The sequence below is a fragment of the Oryx dammah genome, unplaced genomic scaffold (genome assembly GCF_014754425.2).
Source record: "Oryx dammah isolate SB20612 unplaced genomic scaffold, SCBI_Odam_1.1 HiC_scaffold_2, whole genome shotgun sequence".
Lineage (NCBI taxonomy): Eukaryota > Metazoa > Chordata > Mammalia > Artiodactyla > Bovidae > Oryx > Oryx dammah.
In genome coordinates, this window is record NW_024070186.1 from 152,890,226 (window position 1) to 152,907,582 (window position 17,357).

At 50.1% G+C, this 17,357-nt stretch overlaps 1 protein-coding gene and 1 non-coding gene across 2 annotated transcripts in view; both read left to right on the forward strand.

The window, feature by feature from the left end:
* Positions 1 to 7,796, forward strand: part of HUNK (hormonally up-regulated Neu-associated kinase) — a 137,836-nt gene extending 130,040 nt beyond the window's left edge. Inside the window, exon 11 of the mRNA XM_040227978.1 lies at positions 4,477 to 7,796. Within this exon, the coding sequence (XP_040083912.1) occupies positions 4,477 to 5,126 (650 nt within the window). The 3' untranslated portion in view covers positions 5,127 to 7,796. The remainder of the gene's footprint in view (positions 1 to 4,476) is intronic.
* A 6,224-nt stretch (positions 7,797 to 14,020) lies between these two features.
* On the forward strand, positions 14,021 to 14,093 carry TRNAW-CCA. Its single transcript has one exon. It is a non-coding gene; the product is annotated as a tRNA-Trp (tRNA).
* The last annotated feature ends 3,264 nt before the right edge of the window (positions 14,094 to 17,357 follow it).

Below are 17,357 nucleotides of genomic sequence, written 5' to 3' on the forward strand. Positions count from 1 at the left end.
AACCGTGTGGCTGCTGTGTATCCCATGCTGGTGTCTGTGTGGGCCCCTGGGACAGACACGACTCCTGTGCCCATGGGAAAGCAGAATTAATGCTTGAGAGGCCACATGAGAACAAGCAAGGTCCTGACTGCTTGGTGTGGTCCACCTGTGTGGGCGGGATTTGAGAAACCAGAGATGGGGTGGGTGCAGAAATCAGGGTGTAAAGTATTGCAGGAGTAGAGACCGGGGTGCAGGAGCTTGTGGGTGCAGAAATCAGGGTGTAAAGTATTGCTTGTGGGTACAGAAATCAGGGTGTAAAGTATTATAGGAGTAGGGACTGGGGTGCAGGAGCAGAGATGAGGTGCAGGAATATAGATAGGATGTAGGAACAGAGATTGGAGAGTAGGACCAGAGATGGGGTACAGGAATAGAGACGGGGTGCAGAAGCAGAGATTGGGAGGGATGATGTTGCAGAAGCAGACGTCAAGGTGGGTGGTACTATGGGAGCAGAGACTGGGGTGCATGGTTTTGTGGGAGAGCAGATAGCAGGGTGCATGGCATTGTGGGAGTAGAAACTGGGGTGCTTGGTATTTTATTGAGGTAGCCGAGATTGGGGTGCATAGTATCATGGAGCCTGGCATCAGTGTTCAGTTTTAGGGGGCAGAGATTGAGGTTCAGGAGCAGGGATGGGGCATGCTCTCGAGGGAGCCTTCCCCAGAAAGTACACCCTGAGAGGCAGTGACATGTGGTCCACAGAGTCTGGGCTCTGGGTAGGAGGTAGGGTGCTCAAACCCAGCTCTGAGGCTGCTGATGCCTCAAGTTCCTCAGCCTCTGAGGATCTTTACTGATTCCCTTCCTTGTGAAAGGAAACCTACCTGTCAGAGCTATCGGGTGGATCCAGTGAGATAAGGGCCCCCTTGATGGTTCAGATGGTAAAGAATCAGCCTGCCAATGAAGAGATCCAGGTTTGATCCCTACCTCAGGAAGATCCCCTGGAGGAGGAAATGGCAACCCACTCCAGTATTCCTGCCTAGAGAATTCCATGGACAGAAGAGCCTGGCGGGCTACAGTCCATGGGGTCGCAAAGAGTTGGATGCAACTGAGTGATTCACACTTTCACTTTTCACTTCAATGAGAAACACGTGTGGGCTCCTCATTCGTCATCCAGCACATGAGGTAACTGATGGATATGGGTCTCCCTCCTCTGAAGCAGGCATCTAGAGATGCTGAAAGGAGACTTAACACACCCTGAGGGCCTGGAGGGGGCACAGGGAGCCAGGGAGTGAGTGTCCTGAAGCTGACTGTGGAGTAGAGGAGCGTTCTCCTTACAGAGGGTGATGGGAGAGGTGGTGGAGTCCAGCCTTTGACCCCTTTGTTTTAAATGTGAAGAAACTAGGGTTCCAGGAGGGCTCTGGCTGTCTGACATTAACCAGCAGGAAAGTACACTGTTTTTGTTCAGTCACAATATCATCTCTGACTCCTTGCGACCCCGTGGACTGCAGCGCACCAGACTTCCCTGTCCTTCACCATCTCCCGGAATTTACTCAGACTCATATCCATTGAGTTGATGATGCGGTCCAGCCCCCTCGTCCTCTGCAGCCCCCTTCTCCTGCCTTCAGTCTTGCCCAGCAGCAGGTGATGTGACCTGACTCACATCAGGTGGCCAGAGTAGTGGAGTTTCAGCTTCAGCATCAGTCCTTCCAATGAATATTCAGGGTTGACTTCGTTTAGGATGGACTGATTTGATCTCCCTGTAGTCCAGGGGACTCTCAAGAGTCTTCTCTAGCATCACAGTTCAAAAGCATCAATTCTTCGGTGCTCAGCTTTCTTTATAGTCCAACTCACACATCCATACATGACTACTGGGAAAACCATAGCTTTAACTAGACGGACCTTTGTTGGCAAAGTACTGGGGACATTCAAAACAGTAGCATGGGTCTTTCTGACTCTAGGAGGGACCAGCTGTCACCCAGGGAAGAGCAAATCTAATTGGTTCCATATCATTCTGCAGGCGTCAGGAAGGCAGGGGCCCCACCAGAGAGACTGTGCTTGTCCCTCCTCGGGAGACCTTCCTTTCTGGCTTTGGAACCAGCAGTGAATCCAGGGCCTCAACAATGGCATCCTGTGGGTTCCCTGAAGGAAGGTCTAGGTAGTAGCTGCATGTTTGGGGTTAACTTTGTAGTGGGCTTCCCTGGTGGCTGAGACGGTAAAGCATCTGCCTACAATGTGGGAGACCCAGGTTTGATCCCTAGGTTGGGAAGATCCCTTGGAGAAGGAAATGGCAACCCACTCTAGTATTCTTGCCTGGAAAACTCCATGGATGGAGGAGCTTGAGGGGGCTGCAGTCCATGGGGTCGCAAAGAATCAGACATGACTGAGCAACTTCACTCACTTATGTAGCCCCAGAGGCTACGTAAGAGTCTGTTCTTTGGTACTTTCCTGGGCCAACTGTCATCTGTTCCTTTGCATTTTGCCTTTGTCCTGGGATTTGGGAGTCTGTGCCGAGAAGCGCTGAGGATCCTGTATTAACTGTTCACACTGACCACTCATGGGGTGGCGGGCACTGCTTCAGCTCTTACCTCAACCTGTGAGATCATTCTCACCCCCATTGCTAGAGATGAGGAAATTGTCCAAAGTCAGGGAGCTGGTAAGTGATGGAGTCCAGATTTCCAGCCCAGCAGCCTGGCTGTAGCGCTTTCTCTGCTGACTAGGGTAGCTGACTCCTTTCCGGGAAGGATGGGGTGAGGAGGAGCCGGCCCACATGCCTAGGGCTCGGGCGGGTGACTCTGCCCTTCTCGCTGGGGACCATGCAGGGTCCGGATCTCTGCCCCGGGGCTGAGTCTGGGGTGGGGATAAATAGGGTGCCTGTGGGATGTATCCTGCCAGGGTTTACACCTCTAGGCAAGCAAAGAAAGCAGAAGTGGGTGGAGGGAGAAGCTGGGCTACAAGATTGGGGCACACAGCCATCTCAGGGAGAGGCAGGGGGCTCGCGTGCCAGCTGGAACGCTGGAGACGTTAGCCGTCAATGAAATTTCCCGTCTCTCTGCCTGTGAATCTCAGGCATCTGTGCTGGCCCCAGGAGGAGATTTATTTGGGATCTGTGTATATATTTATGTGAGGGGAGGAGGATTCCCAGTGCCCTTGGCTGTCGCCGAAATAGCTGCCGGTGGCAACTGCTCGTTCCTGCCTCCAGGATCCAACAGGGCTGCAGGTGTGATGGTAGGAGAACCAACCAAGACAGGGCCTGAACCTGGCTTCACTTCCCTCAGCGCCAAACACTGGGGGTTTTCCCTTTCTTCTCTGTCAAAGCTTGCAAACCTGGATTCTAGCCTGTGCCAGCTTGAGATGGAAGCCACGGGAGTTGGCTGGTTGCCTGAAATATATAGATGAAGAGTGTTTCACCCCTGTTCAGGATTGGGTGAGGCTCCGGGGAGACCAGAAGTCACGAGAGAGAGTCTTTAAAAGGGAGGAAATTCTGGGGCCTCCCTGGTGGCTCAGTGGTAGAGAATCCGCCTGCCAGTGCGGGAGCCACAGGTTTGATCCCTGATCCGGGAAGATCCCACATGCCAAGGAGCAAGTTGGCCTGTGCGCCGCAACTGGGAACCTGTGTGCTAGAGCCCTTATGTACTGCAGCTGCTGAAGCCCGCCCCCACTGGAGCCCCTGCTCTGCAGCAAGGGAGGCCGCCGAAATGAAAAGCCTGCACACCGAAGCTAGAGAGTAGCCCCCGCACAGCAACGAAGGCTCGGCACAGCCAAAAGTAATGAATAAATAAAAATTTGAAAAAGGGAGGAAATTCTGACACATGTTCCAGCACAGAGGAACCGGGAGAACACTGTACTCAGTGAAACAAGCCAGTTACTAAAGGACAAATGCTGTAGATTCCACCTACATGAGGGAGCTAGAGTAGTCAGATGTATAGACCAGTTGCCCCAGGCAACCACTAGCAGATTTGCAAGTGAAGAGTTCTATTTCACAAGCATGTGAATGTACTTAAGTGCCCTGTACACTTAAAAGAGGTTAAGTAATAAATAGTTTAAAACTTATGTTAGGTAATTTTTACCACAGTTTTTTTTAAAGTTACGAAGAAACCTTCCTTCCGGTTTTGATTATCTGAGGACCAAACTTGCAAGTCCTCAGGGAGTTGGGATCCATGTGCTTCCAGCAGTTTTGTGGTCATTCTGCTGAGTCACAGACCTTTTCATTCAGAGGCTCCTGGGCGAGGTCCAGAATCTTAAGCAACCGAAAGGAGAGCAGAAGTTAAGCTGGTGCCGTGAGGCAAGTCAGAACCCAGGAGGCCTCCTGTCCCCGGCCTTCTGTCCCCTCCACTCCAGGAAGACCGTCTGGTTCCCTGCGGGCAGAGTGGGAAGCTCCATCTGACCTCCCTGGGCACCTCCTGCCCCGTCTCAGTGCAACTGGGGGTCCGAGTGCGTGGGAACGGGGCCGTGGGCACTGACTGTGTGGCATCTTCACGTCTCCTTTTCTTTCTTGGTGTGCAGATTCCTTCGGCTGCCGCAATATTTTTCGCAAAAACTCGGACTCCAATTGTGTGGCCTCCTCCTCCATGGAGTTCATCCCCGTGCCACCCCCCAGGACCCCCAGGATCATGAAGAAACCGGAGCCCCCTCAGCAGGGGCCTGGGAGCACCAGCCTCCCCGTCAAGGAAGACCCCCTGATGCTGGATATGGTGCGCTCCTTCGAGTCCGTGGATCGCGACGACCAGACAGAACTACTCTCCCCATCCCATCACTATAGGATTCTGAACTCTCCCGGGGGTCTGGCTCGCTGTGAGCGGACACTCTCGCCCGTCCTGCTGCCTGGAAGCCCGTCGCCTCTCCAAACTCCTTTGCACCCCACTCTGGTCTCCTTTGCTCACGAAGATAAGAACAGCCCCCCCAAAGAGGAGGGCACGTGCCCCCCAGCCGCAGGGCCCGGTAATGGCCCCACGCAACCCCTGGGGAGCCCCAACTGTGTCAAGAGCCGAGGCAGGTTCCCCATGATGGGTATCGGACAGATGCTGAGGAAGCGGCATCAGAGCCTGCAGCCCCCTGCAGACAGGCCCCTGGAGGCCAGCATGCCCCCGCTGCAGCCCCTGACCCCCACAAGCCTCTCCTTCGACTTGGCTGATGGGGTTAAAGGCCAGTGCTAACCTGGGCCAGCAAAGGGGATCCGGGCGTTTCTAAAGAAAGCAGTGGAGCAGCTCCATGTATCCATGAGGGTGCGAAGACTCGAACGCCTCTCCTGGAGTACCCTTCACAGCCTCATCTCCTCCTGACATTTGCTGTCCCTACAGCTGAAACCACAGACCCAGAGCCTGTACTGCCCGGTCTCACGTAGGGTCCCCACTGGAGATGCTGAGACTCCCAGGAGAGTTGGCTGGCTGTGTGGCCAACTCCATCAGCCATGGCCTCCTTCCTCCCACCTGCTCACTGGCCGTCCACCCACCTCCCTCAGCCGGGCTGGCAGGGAGAACCCTGCGCTGGCCTCGGCCTTCTCAGACGATACACCCTTCTGAGCTGTCTCCACGCTGTACTCTGGGTGTGCCTCTCAGTGGGTTGGTCTCATTTCAGCAGTCACGTGGCAGGGGAAGCACAATGTGGTTCACCCAGGCCACAGATTCCCCTCTAATCGAGAGAACTCCCTGCAGGGTGGCAAGAGCTCGTCACCCAGAGAACCCGGCTTCAGGAGCCCCTGGGGAAGATGGGCAGGAAGCTTAGAAACCAGCACCACCCCCTCTGACTGGGTCCAAGATTGATCCCCACAGCACGGTCCCCAGAGAATGGAAAGGACCAATGTGGGACACTCATTTGCCAAGCAGGGTCTTGATGGAATTTTTTTTCATTTGGTTGAAACTTGCTAACAGTTGAATTATTAGTATCTTCTCCAAAGGTGATTGTTCTTTATGTGATGTCATTAAATCGAGTCAACATGATTTCTAGAAACCTGGGTGGCGAAATGGGAAGTGATTTCACCAAACTCCTGTTCTCACGAGAGGATGAGCACAGAGGGCATCAAGGCTTGCCCAGGTGATGTTTTCAGTGGCGCTGGCCCATGGTGGCCTGCAGGAGGGGACGTGACCCTAGCCGGCCACCTGTCCTTCCCATTGGATCACCAGAGCCCGGATCCTTCTGGAAGGTGCAGAGCATAGTTACAGTCGGTTATTTAGAAAGAGAGGACAGGTAAGGTTGAATATGGACGCGCCCGGAAGGCACCATTAGCTCTGTGCAATGCAGTTTTCAAGCTGCCAAGGCAACAAGTGTGGTTTAGAGCTCGGCCCGTTTGCCGTGAGCAGTGAGAGACTCGTGTGGAGGGACTCACGTTCAAAATATAGTACTGTATTTGAGGAAAGCAGGGTTCCTCAAACAAGGCTTTGAATCCGCGGTCGGTTTTCACACCTTTTGCCAAGGATGGAACCAAAGATGCACCTCTGGGTCTGTGTCCGTGCCGTCCCTGTGTATGTGTTTTGTGGATCCCAGTGTTGTCTGACTGCGTCTAGTTTGGAGCCTGCTGGGAGCTGTCTCCACTGGGGCCGGGGCCCTGGCCCTTGGTGGGGACCACTCGGCCATGAACTGACAGAACTGGCAAAAGTAGAATCGGCACAGGTTGGATGAAGGTCAGCTCGGAGACAGGTTCCACTGTGGCTTGGAGTCTTCAACTGCTGGCTGGTGCGGGCGTGACCGCACTGGGCCTGACTGCTGCTGGGGCCACCCCAGGGCTAGTCCTCCCAGCCCGCTGATCCGAAAGAAGTCCGTGACCCTGAAGCCGTGCAGAGCCCGCCTTCGCTTCCACTGGCAGCCAGCCTGTGCCTGAGCGCGCTGGGAGTGGGTCTTCCTTTCTTCTCATTCCACACTGGTGACCTCCTTCTGCCCCAGATGTCCCTGACTGAGCGAAGAGAGGGTGGACACCTGGCTGTGCCCAGTCCTGGCTGATCTTGATGAGACCCTGGGCGGCTTCTCCCCTCGCCTTGTTGGGGATTGCCCCAGCCCTGGGGCTTGTTGGGAGGAGGTCAGACTCCCCGCTGTGGGTGGCACTCCTTTGGATAGCTCCAGATCAGGTTCTGGAACTTTCCATTGAAAAATAGAGCTTTTTTTTTTTTTTTTTTTTTAAAGCAGAGAAGAAAATAAGCAGCTGAGAAGTCCCTTTCTCCATTTGACATGGAGTGTTGGGTTTTTGATCAGTGAAGAAGCCTCTTTGAAGATGGTTTCCAGCTGCAGGTGTGGCTCCGCAGGCTTGCAGGCTGCATGCGTGCGAACTTGGTCTGAGCTCTTTCTGTCTCTCATGTTTTACTTGCCTCGAAACCATGAACGTTTCTGTGTTGCTGTGTTCGCCTGCTGGGACGTGTTCCCCGATCCTGGCACGCTTCCAGAACAGCCGACCGTCTGCATCACCACTGGCAACTTGAACTGTGAACTCAGGTTTTTTCCAAGCCCAGTGAGAGGTGAGGGGGCAGTGAAGAAGGGGAGAACCTGTATTTTGTGTGTGTGAGCGCCCGACAAATCTATGGAATCGAGTGAGAGGAGAAATATTGAATTCTTTATTATTTTATTATATTTATATGGAGACCTTGAGTATCCCTTTGGTAAGTACAAAGCGTGTTTCGTCTCTTGGACCCATGGCTGTCTCTTGTTAGTCTGCGCCCGTGAGCTCAGTCAGCCTGTGTGTAGTTACTGCCAAAAGTGACGACTGTCATCGTGTGATATCCGGAAGTCAAGTTGGCTTTGGTTGTAAGATTTGGTCATAAGTAAGGACTATATTTATGTCACCTGTATGAAATATATGTACTTTTATAACGACTGTGAAATACACTTTTCCCTCACTATGACTGCTTCATTTATTGACTGATACGTCTGAAAACTAAGAGTACGTTGCCAAAGAGTGGTGTCGGCTTCTAAGCAAGGTTCTTGGCCCAGCAACAGACAGAATACAAGAGGGGATCGAGGTGCGGGTATTCAGGGCATTTTTGGCTTTGCCTCATTGCTACAGGGGTGCTTGCAGACTTCTATCTGCCTGTTCAAGGTGAATCAGCATTTTTTTTTCTTTTGCAGGGGAAATGTTCAGGTTCTTCCTAGTGAGAGTGTGAAAGTATTAGTCACTCAGTCGTGTCTGACTCTTTGTGATCCCATAGACTGTAGCCCACCAGGCCCCTCTGTGTATGGAATTCTCCAGGCAAGAATACTGGAGAGGGTTGCCATTTCCTTCTCCAGGGGCTCTTCCTGACCCAGGGATTGAACCCGGGTCTCCTGCATTGCAGGTGGATTCTTTACTGTCTGAGCCACCAGGGAAGCCCTGGAATTCCTGAATTTCCCTGGCCTCCCTCCCCATTTTCTCACAGGCATCTGCCCTAATAAAATCTTCACATGCTTGAACCCATTTCAATGTCTGCTTAAGCTAGACCCAGACGAGCTTAAGGCTCTGAAAATGACGCATGAAGAATGACATCAGTGAACGTCTCCTCTAGATCTGGTCCTTGTTTCAGGACTTGGTGAGGGTGAGGGGGAATTGAGGTGATGAGTAGAATGAAGGGGGAGTCCAGATGGGGTGTTTGGATTGGCCTAGTTCTGACTTCCTTTATAACTGTTCACAAAACATTTTTCATATTTATGGACTTGCTTAAGCCCTGTGTCCCCTGAGCTGTGTGGCCTCCCTGTGCAGTATAGCATGGTAGAAAGTGAGAGGCCCATGGTTTCCGCTTCACGAAGCTCTCTGAAGTTTGATGGGTGGGGGTGTGGGGACCAGAAGCTGTAGCTAGTATTGATGATGATAGCAATCCACTCCAGTATTCCTGTCTGGAGAAGCCCATAGACAGAGGAGCCTGAAGGGCTCCAGTCCATGGGGTTGCAAAGCATCGGACACGACTGAGTGATAAATCCTTCTTTGTTTCAGGAATCAGAGCATTTTAGAACAGAAAGGGACTTGAGATTATTTGGTGCAAGCCAGCTTTTTTAAAAATTCCTTTTGCTTTTGAACTTTTTATTTTGTATTGGGATATAGCCAATTGACAATATCGTGATAGTTTCAGGTGACCAGTGAAGGGACTCAGCTATACATATACATGTATCCATTCTCTCCCAAACTCCCCTCCCATCCAGGCTGCCACATAACATTGAGCAGAGTTCCATGGGGTGCAACCCCAGCTTTTCTGAAGAAGAGAAAACTGGGGACCTAAATGGTTTAGGGACTCCAGGGTCCTGAGTGAGCTGCTCCCAGAGGGGCTTCGGGGTGCATGGCCCCTACCTCCATGAACACGCAGACATCAGAGAGCTTGGCCACCACAGGCAGAGGGGAAAGTCAACTGCAGATTGAGCTGTCCTTACAGAACACATCTTTGAGGTGTCTGTGTGGACCAGGTCTTCACAGTATTAAGTCATTCTCAAAATCATATGGCTTGTTGAGATTCCGAGCATCACAGCCTTTCCGCCATCTACCATCAACTCTTAAACCGGGACAAACACTCTTTGTTTCTCAACAGATCTCCCAAGTAAGCAGCCACCCAGGATCACCTCCTTATCTACGTTAGCTGTTAAAAGGCTGCTGGGTTTTACTAGATTAAGTCAATAAAATACTTGCTGTATAACCGTGTCATAAAATGAGACCAATTCAGAAAGAATGCAAGACTGATATTTTGTGGGGGGTGGGGTGTCTGGAAGCCTCTCGGTTATTGCATTTGTTTTCTCTATAAGACCCTCTCTGTGCTACAAGCACAGAATAATTCAGAGCAGGACTGGGAGCTGGTTCAATTTCATGTCATCACTTTTCAGTGAAAGGAGCATATTTCCTGAGTAATAAATGAGTGTATTATTTGTGGCAGTTTTTTTTTTTTTTTTTTTTCCCTGTCAAGGGAGTGCTTCAGACATCTGGTTCCAAAGACAAATGTGGGCCTATATTTGTACTTCTTTTCTGCGGACCTCTTTTCAGGACATTCTCTCTCAGAGCTGATATCTGTGGCACCAAGGTCTTGGGGTGGTGAAGAGAGGGGAACATTGTAGCCTTTGCAGTTTCCTTCAAACATGTATATCAGCCTTTGAACTGGGGTGCACATAAGGAGGCCTTTGGGGGCGGCAGCTCTGAGTATGTGGAACAGACTAATGTACTGGACGCTCAGGCACTAACCAATGACCACAGCAGAGAGTGGACAATGGCAGGGAGATGCATTATTTACAGATGAAATAAATAAATAAATGGCTCTGATTTAAGGGCCTGAGCTAGTTACACAACATATTCCTTGCTCAGGCGATGGCCCAAAGCTATGTTTTTTCCTAGTATTTATTTTTGGCTGCATCGGGTCTTAGTTGCTGCATGTGGGGTCTTTGCTGTGCGCACTCTAATTGTAGCAGGGCCTCAGTAGTTGCGACACATGGGCTTAGCTGTCCCATGGCCTGCGGACTTCCCCGGTGGCTCAGGGGTAAGGAATCCGCAGTGTAGGAGATGCAGTTTGACTCCTGAGTCAGAAAGATGCCTTGGAGAAAGGAAATGGCCACCCACTCTGGTATTGTTGCCTGGAATATCCTGTGGATGGAGGAGCCTGGCGGGCTACTGTCTGTGGGGTCACAAGAGCAATGGACACAACTGAGCAACTAAACAACAATGTGCAATCTTGGTTCCCCAACCAGAGGTCAAGCCCAGGTCCCCTGCATTGGCAGATTCTTAACCACTGGACCTCGAGGGAAGTCCCAGCCGAATAGCTATTTTGAAAGAAAAGTCTTTGGCTGATATTGTATATATAAAGCCTCAGGAATAACAAACTGTATTCTTTCTAGGCTTTGTTACCATAGCCAGCTAACCAAGGGCAGAGTGCAAGCATTTGTTAGGAATAAGGCTTCCCGTGCAAGATTAGGTAGTGAATTCGCGGCAGGTCTGAGATGGACGTGTCTTTTGTGACCCTTCCCCAGCATTCAGCTCTCTTCTGACAACCAGTGTGTTCAATAGATCAGGTTTTGATGTGGCAGATTGAGCCCCAGGTTGCTGTGATTTGCACAATAAAGCTTTATTTCTTACTTACACAATGTTTATGCAGTTTGGCTGATGCCAGAGCAGCTCTCCTCCATGTGGTAGCTCAGGGATCCAGGTTGCTTCCAGCCTGCGGTTCTGTCCATTCAGAATGAAGCTTCTCTGGCTGCCATAGCCAAGAAGCTTCCCGAAACAGGGAAGCCAGGCATGCTGCAGTCCATGGGGTCATGAAGCGTCAGACACGACTGAGTGACTCAACAACAAAATAGCCAAAGAAGGGCAAGCTGGAGAGCTTCCACTGGCCCTTGAGAGCTCCATAAAGGCCAGAACTAGTCCTCTGGGCCTTCCTGTGAGCAAGAGGCTGAGAAATGTGAGGGAGTACTCTTATGCCTGGAAAATCCCATGGATGGAGGAGCCTGGTAGGCTGCAGTCCATGGGGTCACTAAGAGTCTGGCACAACTGAGCAACTTCACTCTCACTTTTCACTTTCATGCATTGGAGAAGGAAATGGCAATCCACTCCAGTTTTCTTGTATGGAGAATCCCAGGGACAGGGGAGCCTGGTGGGTTGTCATCTACGGAGTTGCACAGAGTTGGACACGACTGAAGTGACTTAGCAGCAGCAGCATATGGTAATTTTGAGCATTACTCTGCCAGCATGTGAAATGAGTGCAATTGTGCGGTAGTTTGAACTTTCTTTGGCATCACCCTTCTTTGGGATTGGAATGAAAACTGACCTTTTCCAGTCCTATGGCCCCTGCAGAGTTTTCCAAATTTGCTGGCATATTGAATGCAGCACTTTCACAGCAATATGCATATTTTGGGTGCACTTAATGTTTCTGCCACGGGGGAAGTACAGATGCCTCTCTTAACAGTCCCTTAACATTGGACTGGACTTTCCCACTGTTACACAGTTATGGACCCTCTTCATGTATAAGGATTGTTCATTGTTTGGTTGCTCTGTCATGCCCACCTCTTTGTAACCCCATGGACTGCACTGCTACAGGCTTCTCTGTCCTCCACTGTCTCCCAGAGTTTGCTCAAATTCTTGTCCATTGAGTCGGTGATGCCTTCTAACCATCTTATCCTCTGCTGCCCTTCCATTCTCCTTTTGCCTTCAGTCTTTCCCAGCAACAGAGTCTTTTCCATTGAGTTGGCTCTTGACAGCAGGTGGATGAAATATTGGAGCTTCAGCTTCAACATCAGTCCTTCCAGTGAATATTCAGGATTGATTTCCTTTAGGGTTGACTGATCTTGAAATCCAAGGGACTCTCAAGAGTCTTCTCCAGCAAGGATAAGGATTATTTGTCCTAAATAAAGGGATGAGCATTGTTAATTATTAATGCTTCTCTTAATTTAAGAGGACAGTTATAGGCTGAATTGTACATACCCTCCAAAATTCATACACTGAAGACCTAACCCTAGACACCTCAGAAGGTGGCTGTGGTTGGATATAGGGCCTTTAAAGAGGTGAGTTAGGGACTTCCCTGGTGGTCTAGTGGTTAAAACTCCATGCTTCCACTTCAGGGGTCACGGTCAGGGAATTAAGAGTTCACATGCCATGAGGCACAGCCAACAAAATACATAAATAAATAAATAAACATAAAAAAATAAAGAGTTGAGTTTAAATAAGGCTACCATTGGAAAGTGAAGTCACTTAGTCACGTCTGACTCTATGCGACCCCATAGACTGTAGCCTACCAGGCTCCTCCATTCATGGAATTCTCCAGACAAGAGTACTGGAGTGGGTTGCCATTTCCTTCTCCACTGGGCTGGGCCCTAATTCAGTCTGACTGGTGTCCTTATAAGAAGAGGAAATTTGGACACACCCAGAGGGATACCAGACAGGGGAAGGAGCATGTGAAGACCCAGTGAGAAGGCAGCCTCTGTCGGCCACAGAAAGTGGCCTCGGGAGAAACCCAGCCTGCAGACACCTGGGTCTTGGCCCTCTGGCCTCCGGAGCTGTGAGAGAATAAATGTCTGTTGTTTAAGCTGCACAGTCTGTGGTATTTGGTTACAGCAGCCCCAGCAGACTAACACAAGGGGACGGCCAAATAGAAATATTTATATATGCTACAAATCCTACAGATTTTTGTCCCATATGTTGAATCTCATTTACCCTTTTCTTGCAACTACATTACTCCCAGAAAGTTTTCCTTTTTTTCGTAGTGAAATTCCACCTTTTCCAAGCATCCCTTATGTGCTAGGCCCTAGGCCAGTTATTTTCAAGGGTATTTCTTCCTTCAATCCAGAGACCCACGTGCTTTTTCTGTAAAGGGTCAGGTGGCAAACACTCAGCAGACGATCATGCAGTCCATTGTATATTCTTCTTTGTGTCTTCCTTTTTAATGACCCTTGAATAATGTGGAAACCGGGGCTCCGCTCGTGGCTCAGGGGTAAAGAATCCACCTGCCAGTCCTTAGGAAACATGGATTGGATCCCTGATCTGGGAAGATCCCACGTGCCTCAGAGCAACTAAGCCCGTGAGCCACAACTACTGAGCCTGCGCTCCAGAGTCTGCGGGCGGCAACCACCGAGCCTGAGCTCCAGAGTCTGTGGGCCACAACTACGGAGCCCACGTGCTGCAACTATGGAAGCCCATGTCCTAGAGCCCTGCAACGAGGGAAGCCCCCCAGCGAGAAGCCCGCACACGGTGACTAGAGAGGAGCCCTTGCTTGCTACGACTAGAGACAAGCCCACGCAGCACCCAGCACCCAGCACAGACAAACATTAATAAAATTTTTTAAAATGTAGAAACCACCTTTTTTCTGGTGGGAAAACATAGGCCACACAGACTTTGATCCTCAGGCCTCCGTCTTTAATCCTCACGTGGACCCTGTGGAATGCTCAAGTTGTCTTAATTTTACCTATGTGTAGGTAGCTTTGGAGAAGGAAATGGCAATCCACTCCAGTATTCTCGCTGGGAAAATCCCAAGAACAGAGGAGCGTCATGGGTCACAGTCCGTGGGGTTGAAAAGAATCAGACTGAGCATGCACACCACCCCAGGCAGCTTGCCCTGTTCACATGAGCAGCACTAATGCAGGCACACACCATAGATGTTCAGATGTGTCCCGTCACCTGAGAGCACCTGGGAATTCCCTGATGGTCCAGTGGTTAGGACTCTCTGCTTCCAAAGCAAGGGGCATAGGTTTGATCCCTGGTCAGGGAACTAATACCAGGCACATTGTGTGGTATTAAAAAAAAATTACCATGATTAACAAAGTAGTTGAGTAATAAAAATATATACTAAAAAAAGAGAAAGTGAGAGCTTCCTCCTATATTGCTCTTGGTAGACCCCCAGCTCTGGTTGCCATCCATAGGGCACAAAAATGTTTCGGGGGAACATCTTGGTCACCAGTCTGTTGCTGCCACTTAGCACCACTCTTGGATTCATCCTACAGAGCAGAGCGTGGCCCTAGTGCTCAAATCACATTTCATTCAAGCCGTTTTCCATTCTCTTTGTGAATAGCCTCTCTAAAATGGGCTCTTGCTTGCTCATAAAGAGAGAGAGCTTAGTCAACTTTTAAGGGAACAAGTCTAAATCTGGAGCTGATGTGGAGCTGTGTAATGCCTCGTAGACGAATCACAGCCATTACTCACACCTGAATGATGTGGTGTCACCACTGGCTGGACCAGCATCCCCTCCACTCGTGCCCTCTGAGTCAGAAACCCTGAAGGGCCCATTCAGAGTCCTTCCCACCCGTGGCCACTTCAATGATGTGAGCCATACTCACTTTCAGAGCACTGGAGCCCAAGTCACAAAATCACAAGGATCTTGGGGTCACCTAGTTCCTGGGCTTAGTCCCCCCAGGAGTTTGGAGCAGTCCAAAAAGAGCAATGATAAACAGAGGTTCTCAGGATAAACACGAAGCAGCTTCTTGGAGCAGAGTTTTTATAGTCCACTGATAATCAAAAATAAATTTTCCTTTTGACTTAAACTAACGTGTCATGTATTCAGATGCAAAATTAGTGTAAATATTGTGAATCGACCCCTGCCTGTCCTCTTTGCTCTGGACATTTCAGGGGATAATTTAAGAGGCAGAGTCAGGGTCAACTTTCCTCATTTACAGATGATGCATTTGAGTCCAGACCGGAGAAATGAGGCATGAAGAACACAAGCTTGTCATTGGCAACATCTGCCTCCACGGTCAGTTCTCTTCTCACCACGCTGGGTGAAGAGACCAGAAGTAACGGGGCCTGGAGATTCTTAGGGCTGTCATGACGTCTGGAGTCCGTGTTTTCCCCTTTGCAAATTTTGGGCCACAGAGAGGGTGGACCTGGTGATGACCATAATAGAAAGACGGAAATTGATTTGTGAGGAGTGTTTGAAAGAAGAGGGTATGTCCAACTGCTCTTTCCACTTTCCCAAGTATGATTTGACTTGCCCTTCTCTGCATACTCCTGGTTCTCCATGAGTACATCCAACACATGGATGGATGGGTAAGTAGATGGTGGATGGATGGATGCGTGGGTGGGTGGTGGATGAATGGATGGGGGTGGGGTGGATGGTAGATGAATGGATGGGGGGGTGATGGATGGGTGAGGGGATGGTGGATGGATGGGCCGGTGGATGATGGGTTGGTTGGTGGATGTGAGTGGATGGATGGGTGGATGGTGGATGGATGGATGGGTGGGTGGATGGTGGATGGATGGGTGGGTGGATGGTGGATGGATGGGTGGGTGGGTGGATGGTGGATGGATGAATGGGTGGGTGGGTGGGAGAGCTGATGCATGAACGATAGAGTAGGTCCCCTACATATGAACAAGTTCTGTTCCCAGAGCATGTTAGTAAGTCTAGTTTGATTGTAAGTCCAACAAAGCTAGCCTAGGTACCCGACTAATTGGGTACTAATTGGCTATAGTACTGTAATGTAATAGGTTTATACTACTTTTCACACAAACAATACATTAAAAAAAAAACAAAAAATGAAATAGTTTTAATCTTATAGTGCAGTAGCTTGAAAAGTACAGTGGTACAGTACAATAGCTGGCATGCAGGGACTGGCATAGTACAAACAGGCAAGAAGAGTCACTGACTGGGGGAGGGAGAGGAGGTGGGAGACGGCAGAGCTGAAGGATTGTCAACAAGGAGGGCAAGCTGCCATTTTACTCCTGCCTGAAAAAGTTGATGGCACAGAGCTTGAAGGAAAGGTACTGAACTACTAGACTCTCTGCAGTACTGAAGAACAAAGTACACCAAAGCACAACCGCTTGCAGAGGCTGCACGCACACGACCACGTACACCAGACACGTGAACTAACTTAGGTGATCGGATATGTGAACGCACGTTTGCTTCTTTGAAAGTTCACCACGCAAGGGTTCGTATGTAGTGGATTTACTGTATTAAGAGTGACTGTCAAGAGGACTCAGATGACTTTGATTACTGGATGGCTGAAGGGCACTTAAGGGAAAGGAGAATACTCCCAATCCAGAGTATAAGCCCCTGAATATAAACATTCAAGTAGAGGGTCTGGGAGACAAATAGGGCTCACGGATTGGGTACCAACATCCTCCACAGAAGCTGGCCAGAGTGCCGACTCCTCCTAGTGTTGGTCCATGCGCCACCCCGGCAACAGGTAACCATGGGCCTTGGGTGCGTGGTGGAGCCATTGCCCCGTTTCTCCAATGCACGTATGTCCGCTTGACTGTTTTCCTTTGGTGACTGGGTGGAGACTTGGCACAAAGGTGAGATGCTGATGAGAGAAGCTGGGACAATACCTGGCTCACCTTCTCCACCCTCCTGCTTGTTTACTAGGCCAGTTCACTGAGGCCCAAACTCTTCGGTGTGTTCTCATGCTGACTCTGAAGTGCTTTTTCTTATTAATTTTCATGTCTCGCCACCCCAGTCTTTCAGCTCTGTTGCACACAAATCATCTGAAAGCTACAAACAGATAATGCATTCTTACAAGGGAGATATAATGTCTAGTCAAGTTGGCGTTCTTCCAACTCCATCTCACCCCAGTTGACCTGGTCCCTTCCCCTCTGCTATGGGCTGAATCCTGTCTTCCCACCATCCATATATTAAAGTCCTAATTTCCAGCATCTCAGGCTCTGAATATAGCTGGAAATAAGGTCTCTTTAGAGAGATAATGAAGTTAAAATGAGGCTGCCGTTAGGGTGGGCCTTTATCCAATGTGACTAGTGTCCTTATAAAGACAGGAAATTTGATCATGCAGAGAAACACCAGGGATACAAGAGCACAGAGGCGTGAGGAGGCAGAGAGAAGGCAGCCGTCTGCAGGCCACGGAGAGAGGCCTCGGGAAGAGCCAGCCTGCCAGCCCCTTGATCGTGGGCTTCCAGCCTCTGAGCTCTGAGCAAATACATTTCTGCTGCTTTAGCTCCCCTGTTGCTATAGGAGTCCTTACAAGTTAATACACCCACAGATTCCAGGTGTGGAAGCAATGAAGACCCCTCCCTCCCCCATGAAGACAGG